The following is a 25,218-nucleotide window of genomic DNA, read 5'->3' on the forward strand; positions in this document are numbered from 1 at the left end:
CTGTATATACTCTAGGGCTATATCCGCTCTGTATATACTCTAGGGCTATATCCGCTCTGTATATACACTAGGGCTATATCTGGTCTGTATATACACTAGAGCTATATCTACTCTGTATATACACTAGGGCTATATCCGCTCTGTATATACACTAGGGCTATATCCGCTCTGTATATACTCTAGGGCTATATCCGCTCTGTATATACTCTAGGGCTATATCCGCTCTGTATATACTCTAGGGCTAAATCCGCTCTGTATATACACCAGGGCTATATCCGCTCTGTATATACAATAGGGCTATATCCGCTCTGTATATACACTAGGGCTATATCCGCTCTGTATATACACTAGGGCTATATCCGCTCTGTATATACACTAGGGCTATATCTGCTCTGTATATACACTAGGGCTATATCTGCTCTGTATATACACTAGGGCTATATCTGCTCTGTATATACACCAGGGCTATATCTGCTCTGTATATACACCAGGGCTATATCTGCTCTGTATATACACTAGTGCTATATCTGCTCTGTATATACACCAGGGCTATATCTGCTCTGTATATACTCTAGGGCTATATCTGCTCTGTATATAAACTAGTGCTATATCTGGTCTGTATATACACTAGTGCTATATCTACTCTGTATATACACCAGGGCTATATCTGCTCTGTATATACACCAGGGCTATATCTGCTCTGTATATACACTAGGGCTATATCTGCTCTGTATATACACTAGGGCTATATCTGCTCTGTATATACACTAGGGCTATATCAGCTCTGTATATACTCTAGGGCTATATCTGCTCTGCATATACTCAAGGGCTATATCTGCTCTTTATATACTCTAGGGCTATATCTGCTCTGTATATACACCAGGGCTATATCTGCTCTGTATATACACCAGTGCTATATCTGCTCTGTATATACACTAGGGCTATATCTGCTCTGTATATACTCTAGGGCTATATCTGCTCTGTATATACACTAGTGCTATATCTGCTCTGTATATACACTAGGGCTATATCTGCTCTGTATATACTCTAGTGCTATATCTGCTCTGTATATACACTAGTGCTATATCTGCTCTGTATATACACCAGGGCTATATCTGCTCTGAATATACTCTAGGGCTATATCTGCTCTGTATATACTCTAGGGCTATATCTGCTCTGTATATACACTAGGGCTATATCTGCTAAGTATATACTCTAGGGCTATATCTGCTCTGTATATACACTAGTGCTATATCTGCTCTGTATATACTCTAGGGCTATATCTGCTCCGTACATACCCTAGGGCTATATCTGCTCTGCATATAAACTAGGGCTATATCTGCTCTGTATATAAACTAGGGCTATATCTGCTCGGTATATACTCTAGGGCTATATCTGCTCTGTATATACACTAGTGCTACATCTGCTCTGTATATACTCTAGGGCTATATCTGAACTGTATATACTCTAGGGCTATATCTGCTCTGTATATACACTAGGGCTATATCTCCTCTGTATATACTCTAGGGCTATATCTGCTCTGTATATACTCCAGGGCTATATCCGCTCTGAATATACACCAGGGCTATATCCGCTCTGTATATACACTAGGGCTATATCCGCTCTGTATATACACTAGGGCTATATCCGCTATGTATATACACTAGGGCTATATCCGCTCTGTATATACTCTAGGGCTATATCCGGTCTGTATATACTCTAGGGCTATATCCGGTCTGTATATACACTAGAGCTATATCCACTCTGTATATACACTAGGGCTATATCCGCTCTGTATATACACTAGGGCTATATCCGCTCTGTATATACTCTAGGGCTATATCTGCTCTGTATATACACTAGGGCTATATCTGCTCTGTATATACTCTAGGGCTATATCTGCTCTGTATATATACTAGGTCTATATCCGCTCTGTATATACTCTAGGGCTATATCCGCTCTGTATATACACTAGGGCTATATCTGGTCTGTATATACACTAGAGCTATATCTACTCTGTATGTACACTAGGGCTATATCTGCTCTGTATATACACTAGGGCTATAGCTGCTCTGTATATACTCTAGGGCTATATCCGCTCTGTATATACACTAGGGCTACATCTGGTCTGTATATACACTAGAGCTATATCTACTCTGTATATACACTAGGGCTATATCTGCTCTGTATATACACTAGGGCTATATCTGCTCTGTATATACACTAGGGCTATATCTACTCTGTATATACACTAGGGCTATATCTGCTCTGTATATACACTAGGTCTATATCCGCTCTGTATATACTCTAGGGCTATATCCGCTCTGTATATACACTAGGGCTATATCTGGTCTGTATATACACTAGAGCTATATCTACTCTGTATATACACTAGGGCTATATCTGCTCTGTATATACACTAGGGCTATAGCTGCTCTGTATATACTCTAGGGCTATATCCGCTCTGTATATACACTAGGGCTATATCTGGTCTGTATATACACTAGAGCTATATCTACTCTGTATATACACTAGGGCTATATCTGCTCTGTATATACACTAGAGCTATAGCTACTCTGTATATACACTAGGGCTATATCTGCTCTGTATATACTCTAGGGCTAGATCTGCTCTGTATATACACTAGGGCTATAGCTGCTCTGTATATACTCTAGGGCTATATCTGCTTTGTATATACTCTAGTGCTATATCTACCCTGTATATACACTAGAGCTATATCTACTCTGTATATACACTAGGGCTATAGCTGCTCTGTATATACACTAGGGCTATAGCTGCTCTGTATATACTCTAGGGCTAGATCTGCTCTGTATATACACTAGGGCTATAGCTGCTCTGTATATACACTAGGGCTATATCTACCCTGTATATACACTAGAGCTATATCTACTCTGTATATACACTAGGGCTATAGCTGCTCTGTATATACACTAGGGCTATAGCTGCTCTGTATATACACTAGGGCTATAGCTGCTCTGTATATACTCTAGGGCTAGATCTGCTCTGTATATACACTAGGGCTATATCTGCTCTGTATATACACTAGAGCTATATCTACTCTGTATATACACTAGGGCTATATCTGCTCTGTATATACTCTAGGGCTAGATCTGCTCTGTATATACACTAGGGCTATAGCTGCTCTGTATATACTCTAGGGCTATATCTGCTTTGTATATACTCTAGTGCTATATCTACCCTGTATATACACTAGAGCTATATCTACTCTGTATATACACTAGGGCTATAGCTGCTCTGTATATACACTAGGGCTATAGCTGCTCTGTATATACTCTAGGGCTAGATCTGCTCTGTATATACACTAGGGCTATAGCTGCTCTGTATATACACTAGGGCTATATCTGCTCTGTATATACACTAGGGCTATATCTACCCTGTATATACACTAGAGCTATATCTACTCTGTATATACACTAGGGCTATAGCTGCTCTGTATATACACTAGGGCTATAGCTGCTCTGTATATACACTAGGGCTATATCTGCTCTGTATATACACTAGGGCTATAGCTGCTCTGTATATACTCTAGGGCTAGATCTGCTCTGTATATACACTAGGGCTATAGCTGCTCTGTATATACTCTAGGGCTATATCTGCTCTGTATATACACTAGGGCTATATCTGCTCTGTATATACTCTAGGGCTATATCTGCTCTGTATATACACCAGGGCTATATCTGCTCTGTATATACACTAGGGCTATAGCTGCTCTGTATATACTCTAGGGCTATATCTGCTCTGTATATACACTAGGGCTATATCTGCTCTGTATATACTCTAGGGCTATATCTGCTCTGTATATACTCTAGGGCTATATCTGCTCTGTATATACATTTCTTCCAGCTGTGATGGCTCATTAGCAGGATGTCAGTGCACACACATATATATACAGTATACACAGCAGTGAGCACACTGCCCATCCACCCGCTCCGCTCAGGCCGTGCTCCCCCAGGTCTGCAGGACATCCTGCTGCATTATGTCACGGCTATCACGACGCACGATATGGCTGCTGATCGCGACATGGGCCGCTCGGCTCCGCTGCATCTGCCCGTAGGCCCCAGTGCTGTGTGATGGGGATGATGCGGAGCGGCAGAGTGTGATGAGCGGGGGGAGCGGGTTGTTTACCGCACGGCGGCCGCACTGCTGACCCGCGATGTTGTGCGCCCGCCGCCGAGTGCGGGGATGGAGGAGGACCGGCTCCTTACCGTCAGGCATCCGGGGAAGACGGAAGGAAGAGGATGCTGCAGCGCCGGGGAGGGAGGGGTGCAGCGGCAGTCTGGCGGGGGGTCCGGGGATCGGGGAGGACGGGGTACAAGGCTTACCGGAGTGGAGATGGAGAGGTGTCGGGGCCCGGGCTCCAGCGCTGACACTGCCGCCTCTGACGTCACGCAACCTCGTTTTCACTCATCTGTTTTATTGCTGATGGCTGTATGGCTGTCACCACTGCTGTCACCAATATCACTGCTGTCACCACTGCTGTCACCAATATCACTGCTGTCACTAATATCACTGCTGTCACCAATATCACTGCTGTCACCAATATCACTGCTGTCACTAATATCACTGCTGTCACCAATATCACTGCTGTCACCACTGCTGTGACCAATATCACTGCTGTCACTAATATCACTGCTGTCACCAATATCACTGCTGTCACTAATATCACTGCTGTCACCACTGCTGTCACCAATATCACTGCTGTCACTAATATCACTGCTGTCACCACTGCTGTCACCAATATCACTGCTGTCACCAATATCACTGCTGTCATTAATATCACTGCTGTCACCACTGCTGTCACCAATATCACTGCTGTCACTAATATCACTGCTGTCACCACTGCTGTCACCAATATCACTGCTGTCACTAATATCACTGCTGTCACCACTGCTGTCACCAATATCACTGCTGTCACTAATATCACTGCTGTCACCACTGCTGTCACCAATATCACTGCTGTCACTAATATCACTGCTGTCACCACTGCTGTCACTAATATCACTGCTGTCACCAATATCACTGCTGTCACCACTGCTGTCACCAATATCACTGCTGTCACTAATATCACTGCTGTCACCACTGCTGTCCCCAATATCACTGCTGTCACTAATATCACTGCTGTCACCACTGCTGTCACCAATATCACTGCTGTCATTAATATCACTGCTGTCACCACTGCTGTCACCAATAACACTGCTGTCACTAATATCACTGCTGTCACCACTGCTGTCACCAATATTACTGCTGTCACCAATATCACTGCTGTCACTAATATCACTGCTGTCACCACTGCTGTCACCAATATTACTGCTGTCACCACTGCTGTCACCAATATCACTGCTGTCACTAATATCACTGCTGTCACCACTGCTGTCACCAATAACACTGCTGTCACTAATATCACTGCTGTCACCACTGCTGTCACCAATATTACTGCTGTCACCAATATCACTGCTGTCACTAATATCACTGCTGTCACCACTGCTGTCACCAATATTACTGCTGTCACCACTGCTGTCACCAATATCACTGCTGTCACTAATATCACTGCTGTCACCACTGCTGTCACCAATATCACTGCTGTCACTAATATCACTGCTGTCACCAATATCACTGCTGTCACTAATATCACTGCTGTCACCACTGCTGTCACCAATATCACTGATGTCACCACCGCTGTCACCAATATCACTGCTGTCACTAATATCACTGATGTCACCACTGCTGTCACCAATATCACTGCTGTCACTAATATCACTGCTGTCACCACTGCTGTCACCAATATTAGTGCTGTCACCACTGCTGTCACCAATATCACTGCTGTCACTAATATCACTGCTGTCACCACTGCTGTCACTAATATCACTGCTGTCACCAATATCACTGCTGTCACTACTGCTGTCACCAATATCACTGCTGTCACCAATATCACTGCTGTCACCACTGCTGTCACCAGTATCACTGCTGTCACTAATATCACTGCTGTCACCAATATCACTGCTGTCACTAATATCACTGCTGTCACCACTGCTGTCACCAATATCACTGCTGTCACCACTGCTGTCACAAATATCACTGCTGTCACCAATATCACTGCTGTCAGCACTGCTGTCACTACTGCTGTCACTAATATCACTGCTGTCACCAATATCACTGCTGTCACTACTGCTGTCACTAATATCACTGCTGTCACCACTGCTGTCACCAGTATCACTGCTGTCACCACTGGTGTCACTAATATCACTGCTGTCACCAATATCACTGCTGTCACCACTGCTGTCACTAATATCACTGCTGTCACCACTGCTGTCACTAGTATCACTGCTGTCACCACTGCTGTCACCACTGCTGTCACTACTGCTGTCACTAATATCACTGCTGTCACTAGTATCACTGCTGTCACTAATATCATTGCTGTCACCACTGCTGTCACTAATATCACTGCTGTCACTACTGCTGTCACCACTGCTGTCACTAGTATCACTGCTGTCACTAGTATCACTGTTGTCACTAATATCACTGCTGTCACTACTGCTGTCACTAGTATCACTGCTGTCATTACTGCTGTCACTAGTATCACTGCTGTCACTACTGCTGTCACCACTGCTTTCACTACTGCTGTCACTAGTATCACTGCTGTCATTACTGCTGTCACCACTGCTGTCACTACTGTTGCTACTGCTGTCACCACTGCTGTCACCAATATCGCTGCTGTCACAACTGCTGTCACTAGTATCGCTGCTGTCACCACTGCTGTCACTAATATCACTGCTGTCACTACTGCTGTCACTAGTATCACTGCTGTCACTTATATCACTGCTGTCACTAGTATCACTGCTGTCACCACTGCTGTCACCACTGCTGTCACTACTGCTGTCACTAGTATCACTGCTGTCATTACTGCTGTCACTAGTATCACTGCTGTCACTGCTGCTGTCACCACTGCTTTCACTACTGCTATCACTAGTATCACTGCTGTCATTACTGCTGTCACTAGTATCACTGCTGTCATTACTGCTGTCACCACTGCTGTCACTACTGCTGTCACTAGTATCACTGCTGTCATTACTGCTGTCACTAGTATCACTGCTGTCACTACTGCTGTCACCACTGCTTTCACTACTGCTGTCACTAGTATCACTGCTGTCATTACTGCTGTCACCACTGTTGTCACTAGTATCACTGCTGTCATTACTGCTGTTGCTACTGCTGTCACCACTGCTGCCACTAATATCACTGCTGTCACCACTGCTGTCACTACTGCTGTCACCACTGCTGTCACTAGTATCACTGCTGTCATTACTGCTGTCACTAGTGCTGTTGCTACTGCTGTCACCACTGCTGTCACTAATATCACTGCTGTCACCACTGCTGTCACTACTGCTGTCATCACTGCTGTCACTAATATCACTGCTGTCACCACTGCTTTCACTACTGCTGTCACTAGTATCACTGCTGTCATTACTGGTGTCACCACTGCGGTCACTAGTATCACTGCTGTCATTACTGCTGTCACCACTGCTGTCACTAGTATCACTGCTGTCACTACTGCTGTCACCACTGCTGTCACTAGTATCACTGCTGTCACCACTGCTGTCACTAGAATCACTGCTGTCACCACTGCTGTCACTATTGTTGTCACCACTGCTGTCACTAGTATCACTGCTGTCACTACTGCTGTTGCTACTGCTGTCACCACTGCTGTCTCTAGTAACACTGCTGTCACCACTGCTGTCACGACTGCTGTCACTACTACTGTCACCACTGCTGTCACTACTGCTGTCACTAGTATCACTGCTGTCACCACTGCTGTCACTAGTATCACTGCTGTCACTACTGCTGTCACCACTGCTGTCACTAGTATCACTGCTGTCATTACTGCTGTTACCACTGCTGTCACTAGTATCACAGCTGTCACTACTGCTGTTGCTACTGCTGTCACCACTGCTGTTACTATTATCACTGCTGTCACCACTGCTGTCTCTAGTAACATTGCTGTCACCACTGTGGTCATGACTGCTGTCACTACTACTGTCACCACTGCTGTCACTACTGCTGTCACTAGTATCACTGCTGTCACCACTACTGTCACCACTGCTGTCACTAGTATCACTGCTGTCACCACTTCTGTCACTAGAATCACTGCTGTCACCACTGCTGTCACTAGTATCACTGCTATCACTAGTAACACTGCTGTCACCACTGCTGTCACTAGTATCACTACTGTCACTACTGCTGTCGCTACTGCTGTCACCACTGCGTTCACTAGTATCACTACTGTCACCACTGCTGTCGCTACTGCTGTCTCTACTGCTGTCACTAGTATCACTACTGTCACTTCTGCTGTCACCACTGCTGTCACTAGTATCACTGCTGTCACTAGTGCCGTCACTTCTTTCACCACTTCTGTCACCACTGCTGTCACTGCTGCTGTCACCACTGTGTTCACTAATATCACTACTGTCACCACTGCTGTCACTAGTATCACTTCTTTCACCACTTCTGTCACCACTGCTGTCACTGCTGCTGTTACCACTGCTGTCACTAGTATCACTTCTTTCACCACTTCTGTCACCACTGCTGTCATTGCTGCTGTCACCACTGCGTTCACTAGTATCACTACTGCCACCACTGCTGTCACCACTGCGTTCACTAGTATCATTACTGTCACCACTGCTGTCACCACTGCGTTCACTAGTATCAGTACTGTCACTAGTATCACTACTGTCACTACTGCTGTCACCACTGCGTTCACGAGTATCACTACTGTCACCACTGCTGTCACTAGTATAACTACTGTCACTACTGCTGTCACTAGTATCACTACTGTCACCACTGCTGTCACCACTGCTGTCACTAGTGTCACTGCTGCTGTCACCATTGCGTTCACTAGTATCACTACTGTCACCACTGCTGTCACTAGTATAACTACTGTCACTACTGCTGTCACTACTGCGTTCACTAGTATCACTTCTTTCACCATTTTTGTCACCACTGCTGTCACTGCTGCTGTCACCACTGCGTTCACTAGTATCACTACTGTCACCACTGCTGTCACCACTGTGTTCACTAGTATCATTACTGTCACCACTGCGTTCACTAGTATCACTACTGTTACCACTGCTGTCACCACTGCTGTCACCACTGCGTTCACTAGTATCACTTCTTTCACCACTTCTGTTGTCACTACTGGTGTCACTTCTTCTGTCATCACTGCTCTCACTGCTGCTGTCACCACTGCTGTCACTAGTATCACTGCTGCCAACACTGCTTTCACTACTGCTGTCACCACTACTTTCACTACTGCTGTCACTAGTATCACTGCTGCCATTACTGCTGTTACCACTGCTGTCACTAGTATCACTGCTGTCACCACTGCTGTCACTACTGCTGTTGCTACTGCTGTCACCACTGCTGTCACTATTATCACCACTGCTGTCACTAGTATCAGTGCTGTCATCTCTGCTGTCACTACTGCTGTCACCACTGCTGTCACTATTATCACTGCTATCACCACTGCTGTCACTAGTATCACTGCTGTCATTACTGCTGTCACCACTGCTGTCACTACTGCTGTCACCACTGTTGTCACCACTGCTGTCACTAGTATCACTCCTGTCATCTCTGCTGTCACCATTGCTGTCACTACTGCTGTCTCTAGTATCACTGCTGTCACCACTGCTGTCACTAATATCACTGCTGTCACTACTGCTGTCACTAGTATCACTGCTGTCACTACTGATGTCACTATTTTCACTGCTGTCACCATGATCACTAGTCTCTATACATTGTATAAATACAATGAGTACGATGTGCCAATCATCACTGGAATTAATTAACAATTATTGTAATGGGATATAATAGATGCTTGGGGAAGACCAAACACTGATAACCCCACCAATACCAACAGCAGGGTCCCCATGTTGTGTGCACACTTGTTGGTGCTCTCCACTATACGCTGTGTGAGATATGGGCGTTTTGTCACTTGTGGTGTGAACACCGGACGCGGTTATTGGAACAATCGGGTGTGAACAGTCACATGAACAGCTGTCCTGGGAAACTTTACACGTTCACGTATCTGACCAAGATTTGTGTGTGTAAATAAATTATTGATCGTATTGGAAGCATCAGGACGGTCTACAAATGTCAGCAGCCTGAAGCTCTCAGTGTGAATGCTGGCATATGCAAACTACATGTCAGGCAGTTTTCAAGACCTTTGTGGGCCAAGTGTGAACACAGCCTCATGTACATTAGTAGATTGATAGTAATCGTAATGAATAGAGTTTGGACATGTATAAAACACATACACCAATATCATTTTCAATTTTAAAGAGAACCTGTCACTTGTCATTAATATCTGGGGGGATTTTTTGCCTGCTATAAATGCCGCTGTTTCTCCTGAACTTCTGTGCCTCTCCATTCCTGAGAGATGACCCTCTGTTCCACGTATATCAATGTAATCTTTTTAGCCAAGTGGGTGTGGTCGTCAACTTTTTTCTATGGGCGTATTCTTGCCCAGTCTTAATGAATGCATCGCTGTAGTAAGATGCAACACCCCTCTTTTTCTCATCCCAAAAAAAAAATTAATGCATGTATAAAAATATACCTATTCTGTATTGGCAAGTAAATAAAAGTGTGATCTATCAAAATATAAAATTATTGAGCTCCTTTATTTTTATATATTTCTTTTTTACTACGGGCCTAACAACCAATAGGCAGATAATTGCTAACAACCTGACTTATGCATCCGGTGTCGGCTCAGAGTGGTCACCGACCGATTCAGCTGCTTCATGTCAACAGGGCGGCTCTGTTGGGGGGCATGACTGTTGACATTGTGCTGATTAGGGATGAGCGGACCCATGGAAATTCGGGTTCTGGTACCAGAGTGAAGTTTAGTCCAAAGTTTGGAGATGGAAAATTTCTCACTCATCCCCAAACTCCTGAACTGTAAAATGGACTTCCGTGTTTGGGTTCGCTCATCTGTAGTGCTGATTGACAGCCGGCTACCTGCAGTTAAGTAGCAGGGAGCCAGCTGTGATTCAACATGACGCTGGTAGTCACGCTTCATCAGCAAATAGAAGAGAAGCCGCTGTTCTATCGACGCGACAGCAGTAGCGGTCTGCGATTGTTATGTGCCAGCAGAGATCGGTGCTAGGCACAACAGGCAGGTAGATTGCAACTCCCTTGACACCCCTGAGAGAAAGCTAACGCGAAACGCACGTCGGGGCGGTCCCCCTGGGAGTTTATCCTGCGCTAGCACAAAGCATTTTTTGTATGGGTAAGTTCTTTTGATCATTAACCTCATGTATTCATGATTACTTCTGGAATATTCTCCCTATTTCAAAGATAGCATATCTATGAAAGTTATAGGACATGAGCTTTCTGAATTACACATGGACTTTTCCTTCTTTTACAATTAAATATATGCTCTCATAGGCTGTATTGATTTGTTAATAGGACAATAATGACTTTTTTTAAATTGCTGCTAATTCTCATGCCCTATGAAAAACATACTTATATTTGGAATTCTTAGCCCATAATCTCCCCCTTGGGGACTTTATAGTTCTTCTTTATATCACCTCTTTTTGAATGTACTTACACATGAATGTGAGGAATAAATTGTGTTTTTATTATTACACTTTTGAAGTCAGCACTCTATTGTTTTTGCTTTAATAGATAGCAACTCCCTGCCTGTTAGTTCTTAGTATTATTTATTTTACTCACTTATATAGCACCATCATATTCCGCAGCGCTTTACAGATATTATCGGCACTGTCCCCATTGGGGCTCACAATCTACATTCCCTATCAGGATGTCTTTGGAGTGTGGGAGGAAACTGGAGAACCCAGAGGAAACCCACGCAAACAAGGGGAGAACATACAAACTCCTTGCAGATGATGTCCTTGGTGGGATTTGTACCCAGGACCCCAGCGCTGCAAGGCTACAGTGCTAACCATTGAGCCACCGTGCTACCAATAAAATACTACTGGACAACCCCTTTAAGATAAAACTGAAAATAAATTAAAACACCAGAATTGCATTTTTTCAGTCATTTTACTTCCCGCAAAAAAAAAAATGCAATAAAAAGCTATTACAATTTCATGTTTCCTAAAAAGGGACCAATAAAAACTACAAATCTGACAAGTCTGTACATGGCTCCATCGATGGAAAGATAAAGAAAACGGTGACACAAACCAAAGGGAATTTTTTGTTAACCAAGTTCTAAAACACGTTGTAACTAGTAAGGCCCCACTATCAGTATTTGGTCAGTATTTTTTCTCAGGAGTGGGAGCCAAAACCAGGAGTGGGTGATAAATGCAGAATTGGTGACTTGTTTCTATTATACCTTTTCTCTGATTGTTCCTCACCTGGTTTTGGCTCCCACGCCTGAGAAAAAATACTGACTAAATACTGATAGAGGGGCCGTGGCCTAAATGTAATAAAAACCTCTACAAGTTTGGTATTGCTGCAATCGTACTGACACTGAGAATAATGTTTCCAGGTTATTTTTACTATACAACGAACATCATAAAAATTAAACGCAAAAAACAATGACAGAATTGCTTTTTTCCCCAATTCGCACCCCTTTTTCCCATTTTCCAGTACATTATGTGGTAACATGAATGGTATCAAACAAGTCCTGTCCTTATACGTCTAACAAAGGAAAAATAATACAAAGTTATGGCTTTCGGAAGAAAAAAATGAAAGCGCAAACTGGAATTTGGAGGAAATGCTCATAGTAAGCTTCAGAAATGGTGACTGGTTGCTATGGGTAAATTCTTCTTTGTCCTGACTAGTATATAGGGGTCCAGCAAGGGTTGCCTAGCAACTAGAGCCTGTCTACTACTGCAGTGTTCGCGCTGCTTGCGTTGCTAATAAAGTTTCGCGCGTTTGAATGCTCGTTGCTCGGCTGTGTACTGGGAAGCTCTTGGTTACCAGGGGTTACAAAGATGGCGGCGGCGGCGGCGGAGGGAGAGCAGCGTGCGGCCGGGGAAGTGTCTAAGGCCCTGGTGCGGCACCTGAACTGTCTGAATGACGACAATAAGAGCACAAGGAAGAAGGCCCTGGCCGCCATTCAGGAGGAAGCCGGGGACCGGCGGCTCTCCAGCGGGGCCCTGCAGGAAGTCCTCATGGAAGTGCTAAAACCGCTGCTCCGGTGCCTGTCAGACCCCATGGAGAAGTGCAGGGAGATCGCCATCCAGATCCTCACTCACTGTGCGACCAATGTCCCCCGACCCGAGGAGGCGCTGCCCTACCTGGTGCCAGCCATCAGCCAGCGCCTGGGCAGCCCCGAGCTGCAGGAGCCCTCCGAGGAGCTCAGACTGGCCCTCACCGAGCTCCTCACCCTGCTGGTGGAGGTGTGCGGCCGGAGGCTGGGCCCCTACCTGGAGGAGATGGTCAGGATCTTACAGAGGACCATAGTGGATCCCTTCCCTGATGTAAGGAAGGAGAGCTGCAAGTGTGCTGCCAGCTATGCCCTGAGCATGCCAGGTAATATCTGGGGCATAGACGTAGCGTTACCCCTCCTCCCATCATCTTCTATACCCATATGTGCCACTTAAAAGGGGTTTAAAATTGGAAAATGCTCGTAAAAACAAACAACTTTGCAATTTATGACTTATTAAAAAATCCTCTCCATTTTATACTGCTTGTTGCCTAGGTTACCTGTCACCTCTGCAGATTTATCAGTGGTGACCGGTCTCCTAGACAGCGAGTGCTGTGTTTGCAAGTGTTCCTCTGCGCTCCTCCTCCGACACTGGAGAGGCAAAGCTACTAATGATGGTGGTTTTTATAGCTCCAAAGTTCGGGTCCCCATTGATTTCAATGGGGTTCGGGTACAGTTCTGGTACCTAAAACGAACTTTAGACTAAAGTTTGGTCGAGTACCAGAAACCAAATGTCCACAGGTCTGGTCATCCCTAATCAGGAGCGCACCACCCCTTGGACAACAAGGAACATGGGAGGAAGGGGAGCAGAAGAAGCGTTTTGTTGAGACAGCCCTGTTAGGCTGCGTGCACACGATGCCTTTTTCATGCGTTTCCGCTGCGGAATTTCCGCAGCGGAAACGCATCAAAAACGCATGGTAATCCGCACCCCATTGTCCCCAATGGCATTCCGCAATGTCAGTGCACATGCGGATTTTTCCGCAGCGTTTCTGCAGCGCTCATAAATCCGCAGCATGTTCATTAATTTTGCGGAAGCGCAGCGGAATTGCCGCCATTGACTTGCATTGAGACGCATATAATCCGTGTCTGTACATTTGTACAAGCGGATATCATGCGTCTCTATGTGCGGATGGTACCCAGGTCTGGAGGAGAGGAGACTCTCCTCCAGACCTGGGTACCATTGTACCTGTAAAAAAATAGAATAAAATAAAAAATAAAGTTTATATTCACCTGTCCGGCGGCCCCTGCAACGCTTCTCCTTCCAGGACCTGAGATGACGTCGCGGTCGCAGGCTGTCTCGCGATAGCCCGGCAACCCGGAAGAAGCCAGGACTAGCACTGCAGCACACGCCGGGGCATCGGGGGTGAGTATAGCTTTATTTTTTTTATTTTTACGGTCACACTGTATAAATCCATGCCGTTTGCATGGATTTATACAGTGACCTAGTTGTCAAGCACTTTCCAAGTGATGCTATCGCCTGGAAAGTGCTTGTCAGTCCTCATGCGGAAACACATGCGTTAACGCATGTGGATACGCATGTGAATCCGCATGTATTCTGCAGGAAAAACGCATGCACAATCTGCATGCGTTTTTTCTGCCAGGGAGATGCAGAAATGCTGTAGAAATTTTCTGCTTCATTTCTGCATCGTGGGCACATAGCCTTAAGGGGAATATGTCAGTAAGATCAACCTTCCCCCTAAGCCGTCTATATGGGCACAAAGGTCATAGAAAGCTGAATAAAATGATACCTTGATATCAGTTGTCTTACTCCAGAGAAATCTACATTTTTCTTAGAATGTAAATGAGCTGTTAAGATCTATGGGCCGTAAAACAGAGAGAACAAGAGCGCACTATGTGAAAGACCTGGTGGTCCGATGGATTTTAAAAAAACTGGGGCCAATTGGCCACTCATCTAATGCGGTTGTGTACCCCTGCACGACCCCAGTGTGCGCCTATGTGTGGAGAGGCTGGTTCTCACTCAGTAGACTGCTCACCGTCGCCCGTCACTGGAGCTTCCGCATTCTGGTCAGGTGGTCGGGAGCTGGCTGTGCATCACTGCCGGTCCATCGGGCAGGGAATGTGAGTCCCGATCACCGCATGTCCTCTCGCTTCCCCAATATAGGATAGGATTTACCCAAAGCTGCTCTTGCCCTTAGAAAGAGGGAAAGAACAATGGAAATAAAATGTGAACGCGGTCTGTGGAGCGCTAAATTAATGTTCTCCACGAGAGGGTTAATAAAAGGCTGTTATAGCCCTAATTTTGTAAACTGAGGGGCCTGACATAGATCTCCCTGAGAATCTGCCTCCAGAGTTTATTGGGAATAAAAGTGGGTGTTACCAATATGAGACATGTAATGACTGACAGTCTGTTCTCCTGATCACACACAGCTCTGACCTAAGGCCGGTTTTACACGTCCGAATATTTCTGGTACCGGAAAAAACAGTTACATAGATGTCCGTGTGTGTTTTTACATGTGGCATCCGTGTGCCGCATCTGGATCACACGGAGGGGCACCTGGAAATCAGCACTACAGGTAGCTCTGTTCCCAGGCGCCGGTGCTGAACGCTGCCCTCATCATGGTTCCCTGCCAGCGCTGTGATCAGCACCAGCAGGGACCATGGTGAGGGTAGCAGTAGTGTACTCTGTGTCCCCATCCACTCAGTGAGTGACAGGACACCGCTCCTGAGCTGCAGCTCTGGAGCGTCTTTCTCCCCGGCTCCTCAGCAGCAGCGGTCTCATGGATGACAGCGGGGGACACCTAGGAGAGGCGAATATAAGGATTTTATTATTTTATTCTGAATTTTACAGGTGGGAGACACTGAGAGTACACTACTGCTATCCTCATCATGGTCCCTGCTGGTGCTGATGACAGCGCCGGCAGGGAACCATGATGAGGGCAGCATTCAGCATCGGTGCTTGGGAACAGCGACATTCCCAGGTGCTGGTACGTGTCACACGGATGACGCAAGGATGTCATCCGTGTGGTACATTTTGTGGACCGAGTGTCCGCAGAATAACGGACTTGTCTCCTTGTGAAGCACATGGACACACCGTCCGCAAAAACACACTGCGGTGTACACAGACCCATTCATGTGAATGGGTCTGCTTGTCAGTGTCTCCTATACGTGTGGAAACTGTCACCACTCGTACCGGAAATACTGACGTATGGAAGGATTGCAGGGTTCGTTGGCTAACTCTGAACCTATAAAACATAAGGCATAATTTTTATTACTGTGGACATAACACTATTTAATAATAATAATATTATGTTCTCTATGTATTTTTCAGAACATTTTCACATGCAGTCTGAATCCCTCATTAAACCCCTAATGCAGACGATCTCCCACCAGCACTCTAAAGTGCGTATAGCTGCCATCCAGACAACGGGGGCTGTTATACAACATGGCAGCGGCAAGTGTGTGGACGATGTCCTCTCTCATCTGGCGCAGAGACTCTTCGATGATTCGCCTCAGGTAGGTTATATCGGTGAAATCTGTTAGGCTAATAGATAAGTCGGTAATCAATGAACGAGTTTTCGTAAGAACTATTGGCCTGTCAGCACAGATCAGCAATCGCCCGATGAACGATCAAAGCTCTTGTTCGTCAGGTGCAATGATTTTCAAGCCAGCTTCAAAATTGGGAGGGCATCGTCCTGTGTAAACAGGTGAAGTGCTGCCGATAACAAGGTAAAATCTGGACACAGAACGGTCGTATGAACAGTCGTTCTGTGCACATAGAATGTTTGTCGGCCAATGTAAACAGCCCATTAAAGCGTCACGCCTGCGTTTGTTTTTTAATTTCAGCACTGGATTGGTGCTACTAACATAAGGTCCCTGCACCCAATATTCTACTCACCACCCACTGTCTTCAGCTCTTCCCAGCACCGCTCCCATTCCACTTTACCATCAACTTCTGACTGGTTGTAAGTCCGAGATAATGGTCACAAGCTCTTAGTGTAAGTCAATGAACCCCTCATTCTGGCTCTCACAGACTTACATTGAGTTGTGACTTCCGGCTTGCTCAGGTAACACTGGAGAAATCCATCAGGTCACAAACTACAGAAGATGACCGGAGCGGTGCCGATTAAAGATGAAGATGGTGGCTGCTAAGTATAAGACTAGGGGCAGGGAACTTACATTGGAAGCACCACTCCAGTACTGCAATAATAAAAAAAAAAAAATCACGATGGAGTGGTGCTTTAATCGACTACCGATCGGCTTGCATCTAGCTGATCAGTGGTCATTAAATGACCTATTTAATAGGAGTCTTAAAGGAGATGTCCACTTCTCAGATAACTCCTTCTCAATGTGAGTGTTTGCCCCCTTAAAAATAAAAATACCTATAGTTACCTCCCATGCCAGCGCCGTTCTAGCGGTGTTGGCACTGGCTTTCCCGGTGCTCATGTGACGTTATTGCGTCACGCAAGCCCTGCGCCCAATTAGCACAAACCGTTCAATAAGCATTCGATAAATGACTTGGCAGGGAAGGCTTATGTACCCCATAGGGAGTCTCATTTAGAGTAATTTTCATCCAAGGATCCTTTGGGGCATGTATAGGGTGCTATTATACTACTACACATTAGCTGGGTGTTAAAGGAATTGTCCACTACTTTTATACCCAGCAACCCCATCAATCAGCTGTTTTCAGCTGGGGGGTGGTGCAGCCGGATGTGCACAGTGTATGAAGCTGAGCCGCAGGGCTGCGTTCAGTTTGTAGTGGGTGTAGCTGTGCTGTTTTGGCTGTGTTTGGTTATATTTATCTAACACCAGAGCTGAAAACAGCTGTGGGGCTGCTGGGTGTAAGACCCTCATTTATCTGCTTTTGATGTCCTTTCCTAAGGATGGGTCATCAGTATCAAGGTAGTGGACAAGCCCTTTAATAAAGAAACTGTCACTCTATTGTCCCTCGCATCAGTGACCAGTGAGATCTCTCAGACCTTCATAACCTGTCCACTACTGTGACAACCCCTTCTTAAATAATGTATTCATCAGGGTTAACCGATTCTCAATTCCCACACCATCAGCTTCTCCAGCAATGTCAACGCTAGGTCTGGGGGCACTAGTGTGACTTTGTAATGCCACGTGAGCGCTGCAGCTGATCAGCGACTGCTCTCGGGCTGTCTCACTCTTTCCTTGGACATACATCTGAGTTTTGTTCAAGAGAAGTTTTGAGAACCACATCCCATTAGCTGCCACTGATTGGCTGCAGCTCTCTCATGGCATGACCATGTCACACATATGATCTGATGCTGACATCACTGGAAAGACGCCGGCGCGGGAGTTGAGTACCTGTTTAACTTTACAGTATGTAAGAAGATGTTATTCCAGTAATGGCCAACATCTTTATAATTGAGAAGTGACAACTGTTTCCAGTTAAGACATATAGAGGACTTTGCAGCACCTTCAGGGCCGGTGCAGACAATTGTATTATCATTCCTATTGTGATCTGACAACACATCGGATCGCACCCGGACCAGTGTTATTCTATGGGGCCGTGCATATGTCAGGTTTTTTTCCTTGGACCAAGCCGAAAAAAATCACTGTATGCCAAAGTGTGATCCTATATTCGGTTTGCACTCTGCCATACAAGTCAATGAGTCCTTGGAAAACATCGGACTGCGCTCAGATGACATCTGAGTGCAGTCTGATTTCCACGGACAGAATGGAGAAGATGGAGACTTTTTTTTTTTTTTTTTCCTCCATCTTCTGCTCATCCGAGCGAATTTGATCACACTTTTATTAAATTTTGATTTGCGTAATCGACCCGATTCTCTCGGATGAAAGAAAATACGCTCGTCTGCACCTGCCCTCAAAGGGACCAATTAAACAAGAAAAAGTGAATGCCTAAAAGAAGAAAAGGTTACCCAGGCCAAACTAAAATGTTAAAGGGGTATTTCCATCTCCAAGATCCTATCCAAATATATAGTAGATGTAATAATATTAGCAAATACCTCCAACTAGTAATGTAGCATAGTTCTTCTGATTCGCTATGTCACTTACCTCATGTGCAGGGCAGTGGAGTAGCTTAGGTATCCATGGTTACGACCACTCATATAGTGACAGTTAGTTGTTAGTGGTCATAATTGCCATGGGCATAATCATACTGCCATGCCCTGCACATGGGGTAAGCGACATAGTTAATCAGAAGAACTATGTTAAATTTCTAATTGAAGGTATGTGCTAATATTTTTATTATTACACTTACTACATATTTGGATAGGATCTTGGAGATGGGAATACCCCTTTAAGTTTGAGAGGTTAAAGGGTTATTACCTATCCAAAGGTTAGGTGACAACTTGCATATGGCCTCTGAATCTCCAGACAAAGGTTGTGAAAATTCCCTATCTGGAGCATGTGGGCTGGTCCTAATGGAGCAATGCCTCCCTGGTGGCAGATTCCTTGAAGATGGTGAATTGCGGTCCTTGCAGTGTGAGTATTCCCAGCCATCGTACAGCCGGCTCCACATTGCTTCCCCACGCATCTCTATAGAGGTTGTGATGGGGGTCTGTTGTCGCAGATTTCTCACTCGTCAGATTGGTCCTCTCGTAGTGCGTGGGCTGCAGCAGCGCTCGCCAAAGAGGAAGCTCTTCAGTAGGATGGTTGGCATAACAAGCCCTAGATGCCAGCAAATACCTTTCACTCCCATCCAACAATTTCATCATTAAGTTTTTCAATCAAAACAAGCTGTTATTTGGTGCTAGAAGCATAGACTGTTAATTGGGGGCAATCACTTTCCATTAACGACGCTCTTTTCTGGAACAGAACCAAGACTTTCACATCCAGCACTGAAACATTAAAGGGACAGACATTCCCATTTTCAGAAAATGCTTGATTGTGGAAAGTGTGGGGGAGGGATGTGACGTGACTATAGGATCGGACCCTATCCATATCCAGTGCAGACCCAAACATGGAGTCCCATGGGTTTAAATGCAGAGGATTGTGCTATTCTTTCTAGTTTCTGGATCAGCAAACTCTGGAGAAAATATGCATAGATGGCCATTTCAGTGATCTCATAGATATCTATATTTTATTGGCTTTATTTTGCAGGTTCGCCTCGCTGTTACTACCGTGGTGGGCACCTGGCTTTTGGAGCTGAGGGATCGATATTCCTATTTCCATAAACTAATACCTCTTCTGCTGAGCAGCAGTACAGATGAGATCCCGGACATCCAGTAAGTTATTAAATATTCACATTTAATTACTTTATATGTTACCACTAGGAGATTGAACACTTGAAGCTAAATGCTGGTACATAAGAAAGGAGATCAATGAGAGTCCCAGCAATAGGACCCCCTTACAACTGTGTTCTGAATATCAGTGACAAATCCTTAAAGGGGTTGTCCGATCCTTTGCTAAAAGTCTGCAGTCACTCATACTTCCAGTTATGTTGCATCTAGCAATATGCGACCTCCCTCATTTCACTTCACGCCATCCCAGTCTTGTTCATTGGTCGTAAACTAGAAAGTCTTGAAATACTGCAAGGGCTCGGAATATTTAATTGCTCTTGTAAATAATTGATATCCTATAGGGTACAAGATATACAGATCTATTTTATTAAATAGTTCTGTCTATGAAGGGGTGAAGAGGGATATTTTGCCTTTGGTCAACTGGTGTTCATATCCTGCAGCTATCTGCACAATCGCAAGGTCCCATTGGGTTTCCATGCTAGCCAGGGACCTACTGAAGACTACTTCTTTACCAAATCTGGTCTACTCTGTGCTAATGGACTCCCTCCCCATTATGCCAAGGTATGGCAGTCCCAGAGATGGCCACACTGTGCACCATTAGTACCCCTCCCTATGGTGCAACCCATCTCTCCTCTTCCTTCTGACGTGGAGCGCTGGGGCTCCTCTTCCTTCTGACGTGGAAAATCCACAGGCCTGATAGCAGATCACGTCTGTGATCAGATGGTTGAGTGCCTCAAATAAGGGTATTGCAAGCCGCATATGGCCGCAGGTTGTGCACATCTGCTTTGAACCAACAGACTAATACAATAATGAAGAAATGAATCAACCGGACACCTTAGTGACATCTGACAGAACCCATGAGGGCCGTCCGGAGCTGCCAGCATCAATCATGTGAAGAATTGGCAGAGCTGCTGAGCGCAGTGATTGGCTGCAGCGGTTGTGTGCACTGTCCGCTTGACGTCACCACAGCAGCCAATGCCAGCATAGAGGCATTGTTGAGGCCGGGGAGGGTAAGTAACAGCTCCATTCATTATTTTATACTAGCCTTTGCATAGCTGAAAGTTTACCCCGGACAACGTCTTTTAAAAGGAACCTGTCATCAGGTTTTACCCCTTATGTAAAAGTAGAGATGAGCGAATCAATCACAGAACCCTCTTCCTGAGGCCATGTCAGTAGACAATGGCTGCTGAAAGGGACCCTGCAAACTTTTTCCTACATCCTTTGGGGCCCCTTCTGATTACTAAGCCCTGCCCGACTTCATTCGTCATATCAGAAGAGGCTTGGGTATACTGGTATATAGGAGGATGTTTGCAGGGCTCCCATCCAGTGGCCATGGACTACTAATGTAAGCCACTGAACTGGGGACCTGCAAATCAATTTACTTTTCTTTAATTAGGAACGCTGCATCAGCCCCCACTAACATTTCTGCCCATCCAATTACTATAGTGTTGCAGCAATAATTGGAAAGACACCGTTTGATCCCGACACGCTACATATTTAAATTACCAAGACTAGTCCGAGTAATTAATAAACCCTTTATGGAGTGCAATACCATGGCTCCGTACACTGTGTAGTGGCCGCTGCTGGGTACTGGGAATCATTCCATTTAATAGGAAATGATTAGAGATGCGCGAACCCGAACTTAAAAGTTCGCCGTAAAGTTACTGTCTGGTGCTAAACGCCAAACATAGACTTTTCCCGAGAGAGAAATTTATTTTTTTTCCAGCTCAAAAGTTCTGGATCCTCAGGTCTTGTGCATTAGAACTTGCAAGCACTTCCCGGAAGTTATCCACAGTGCTGGATCCAGACAGCTTCAGTCACCCTGTGCTGAGATAGCCCTGAAGGAGCCTCTGCAGCGTCAGAGAGAGCACGATTCAGGCCAGCGGGGCAACCATGTCATTGGCCTAAACTATAAGTCTTCAGGAGTGCACTGTCCACTTGTAGCAGGAAGCCGGGGAGCACTGTGCTCCTGTGGAGCAATCACGAGACAACTTCTTTTAGTAAAGGAATATTAAGTGATAAGGAATTTATTTTGTGAGCCCCAATTGGGGACAGTCACGATGTCTGTAAAGCACTGCGGAGTATGACTGTGCTATAAAAGTAGGCATAAATAAAATATAAAACCAAAGAATGAGACTGTGGTTGATCAGGTTTTATTGGCCACACTTGTGAGATGTACAGTTCCAATTAGAAGCATCTTCTGTGGCCGATACTTGGTCCTAGTTCCTGGAATTCTCCCTTTTATCTACATTTTCTGGAAAGCGGAAAGGGTTGAGCGAATGGATCCTCCTCTAAATACAGTGGTCATCCTATTGGTGGGGAGACCAGAAGTTCACTGGACACTCAGCGGGAACTATCTCTAAAGTTATTCTTCAGGCGACACTCAATTCCTGGGAAAAGACTTGATCCTCCAGACAAAATATTTGAGATCTCTGGACATTGATACCTTTGGTCATAGATTTTGCTGATCTTCCCATGAGGGAGTCTGTATTCTTCTTCCAGCTCTCGAGGTCTTCTTAGTAACTCTCCAGCTATGTCCTGTGCTACGTTGCAGAGCTTCTTGATGTCTCTTGAAATTTCCCTTTCAACTGAACTAATGAAACGGATCCCACATTCACTTAGAATCCGCATGAGATTATCCGTTTGATTCCTTCCTGCAAGATCGAGTCTTGAGACGGCAAGCATGGGACAGTTGCCCTCAAATATTGGGACAGTATGTGTCACACCTTCACCAATATCCAGCCCACACCCAGCTGTCCTGCTGGAAGAATAAAGAGGCTACACAGCTTGGATGTCTGGGACTTCAAAATGTTCATAAAGTTCTTCTGCCATCCTTTCGTGGTGGCTCTGTGATGAGTAGTGGCCTTTAATGGATTTATCTCTAGGTCCAGGTATAGACATGATCCCAGATAAGCTCCATGTCTTTCCACGATGTAACCACACCGTGCTCCACAGGGGAATTCAGGGATAGTGTTCCTCCTCTCAAATGGGCTTCCTCCCTGACTTAAAGCTCTTTGTCCGGCTTTGATGATTGCAGACTTGTATTTTGCTCGGCCAAGCAAATTTGGGGGAGTGAAGAGTGGTTTTTACCTCCAGACGTTCCTATTTTCATCATACCTGACCCATTGTCAGTGACCACAGCAGGAAGAGATGCGTCCATGATGGTGACTTGGAAGATGATCACTGAGCATTGCTTGTCTACACGTCTGATGGAACGAGTCACAATGGAGCACTAATGCTACCGGTCAACTATATTTGGTAACAATGGGAATCTGCACCAGTGTTAACCCATTAATGACAGTGTCAATTTTTTTTTTATAGTTTTTGAACTGTCATATTTATTTATTTTTCCGTGGGGGCTAGTATTTTTTTATTTTTTTTTTTTACGTTCCCAGCTGACTATGTACAAATTTTAAATTAGGTTTGATAAAAAAATATCTGTATATCTTGATACATCTTGATACCTTTGACTATAGGATACAATAGAAGTGCAGTTTGTTGCTTCCGATCCAACGTGACACCTGCACACGCGGTGCCACCAGCAGACTCGCTAGTTTACACCCAGAATGCGCGACTGGATGGCGCAGTCAATGGAAGAAGCTGCCGAGCCGGAGTGGTGCCTGCTGCGCATCATGGGGAAGTGGTGCAGACCAGGGCTGTGGAGTCGGAGCCCATTTTGGCGGAGTCGGTATAAAATGGACCGACTCCTAAAAAATATAATAAATTGGGTACAGCAGTTCAATGCAGTTTGTGGGGAATATTTTTTCATCAGAATTTGGGAAAGTTATGAAATGTCCTATTCCTGATCTAAGGGTCTAGACTTTTAGCTGAGATGAATCTGTGCTACAGTAAATTCATCACTTAAACATGAGCCGTGTATGAGGGAGTCGGTGTCATGGAAATTGAGGAGTCTGAGTCGAAGGTTTGGCTTACCGACTCTACAGCCCTGGTAGAGACCAAAGGATGACGGGAACTCTGACGAAATCCTTTGTAGCCACTTCTGGCTGAAGTTGGCTCATTTACATGATAAGTTTGTGGATGTTTTTTTTTTCACTTGTATATCATTTTTATAATAATTGCTGTTTGTTATTAGGTTCTGTTTAAGCCCTTCCCGCTGTTGCCAATTTCCGTGTTTTTCTTTTTTTTTTTTCCCTTCCCCTTTTCCAAGAGCCATAGTGTGTGTGTTTGTGTGTTTTTTACATCCACGTAGCTGTATAAGGGTTTATTTTATTTTTATTTTTTTTGCGGGGTGTGTTGTACTTTTTGAATGACAACATTCATTTTATCATGTGATATACTGGAAAGCAGGAAAAAAATTCCAAGTGCAGTGAAATTGCAAAATGAATGCAATTCCACATTCGGAAAATTTTGATATATTATTATATAAAAATTTGTTTTTGTCGCAAATTTCCGAGACCCATGACTTTTTCAATTTTCGGGATCTGGGGCTGGGTAAGGGCTTATTTTTTGCGCCCTGTGCTGCCATTTTTACTGATACCATTTTGGGGTAGTTATTATTATTATTATTATTATTATTATTATTATTAATATTATTATCTTGTTTTGATCGCCTCTTGTTGCATCCAACTGCAATGCTGCGGCAGTCAGAAAAACTTATTTCTAACGTTTTCATTTTTTTTTTTTTTCCCCATTAACGCTGTTTACCGATAAGACTAATTTTATATTTTGATAGATTGGACTTTTACAAACACAGTGATTTTGAACTTTTTTTTTTACTGTACTTGTTAGTCCCCTTAGGGACTTGAAGCTGCAATCATCCAATCAGTTGTGATAGCAGTACTGTGGTATTGCTGTCTATGTATA

General features: G+C 44.8%; 3 protein-coding genes across 4 annotated transcripts in view; 1 reads left to right on the top strand and 2 right to left on the bottom strand.

Annotated features, from left to right (window-relative positions):
- The window catches only part of PRKAR1B (protein kinase cAMP-dependent type I regulatory subunit beta), a 234,048-nt gene extending 229,530 nt beyond the window's left edge, over positions 1-4,518 (bottom strand). Inside the window, exon 1 of one of the 2 annotated variants that reach the window (XM_073648024.1) lies at positions 4,365-4,518. The gene's annotated coding sequence lies outside the window, so the exon portion shown is untranslated. Of the gene's footprint in view, positions 1-4,247 lie in introns of both variants that reach the window. The other variant, XM_073648025.1, reaches the window with a different exon arrangement.
- Positions 4,443-10,903, bottom strand: LOC141161349 (uncharacterized). The gene is made up of 4 exons (XM_073646158.1): positions 10,818-10,903; positions 8,135-9,867; positions 5,856-8,023; positions 4,443-5,210 (listed from the first exon to the last, which is right to left on the bottom strand). Exons 1-4 carry the CDS (start codon positions 10,901-10,903, stop codon positions 4,443-4,445), a joined length of 4,755 nt encoding a protein of 1,584 aa, XP_073502259.1.
- Positions 10,904-12,935: 2,032 nt separating this feature from the next.
- The window catches only part of DNAAF5 (dynein axonemal assembly factor 5), a 47,937-nt gene continuing 35,654 nt past the window's right edge, over positions 12,936-25,218 (top strand). Inside the window, exons 1-3 of the mRNA XM_073648042.1 lie at positions 12,936-13,533; positions 16,497-16,681; positions 20,255-20,379. Of these exons, the coding sequence (XP_073504143.1) occupies positions 12,993-13,533; positions 16,497-16,681; positions 20,255-20,379 (851 nt within the window). The 5' untranslated portion in view covers positions 12,936-12,992. The remainder of the gene's footprint in view (positions 13,534-16,496; positions 16,682-20,254; positions 20,380-25,218) is intronic.

The sequence above is a fragment of the Phyllobates terribilis genome, unplaced genomic scaffold (genome assembly GCF_046119375.1).
Source record: "Phyllobates terribilis strain yellow unplaced genomic scaffold, ASM4611937v1 Scaffold_9__5_contigs__length_417890890, whole genome shotgun sequence".
Lineage (NCBI taxonomy): Eukaryota > Metazoa > Chordata > Amphibia > Anura > Dendrobatidae > Phyllobates > Phyllobates terribilis.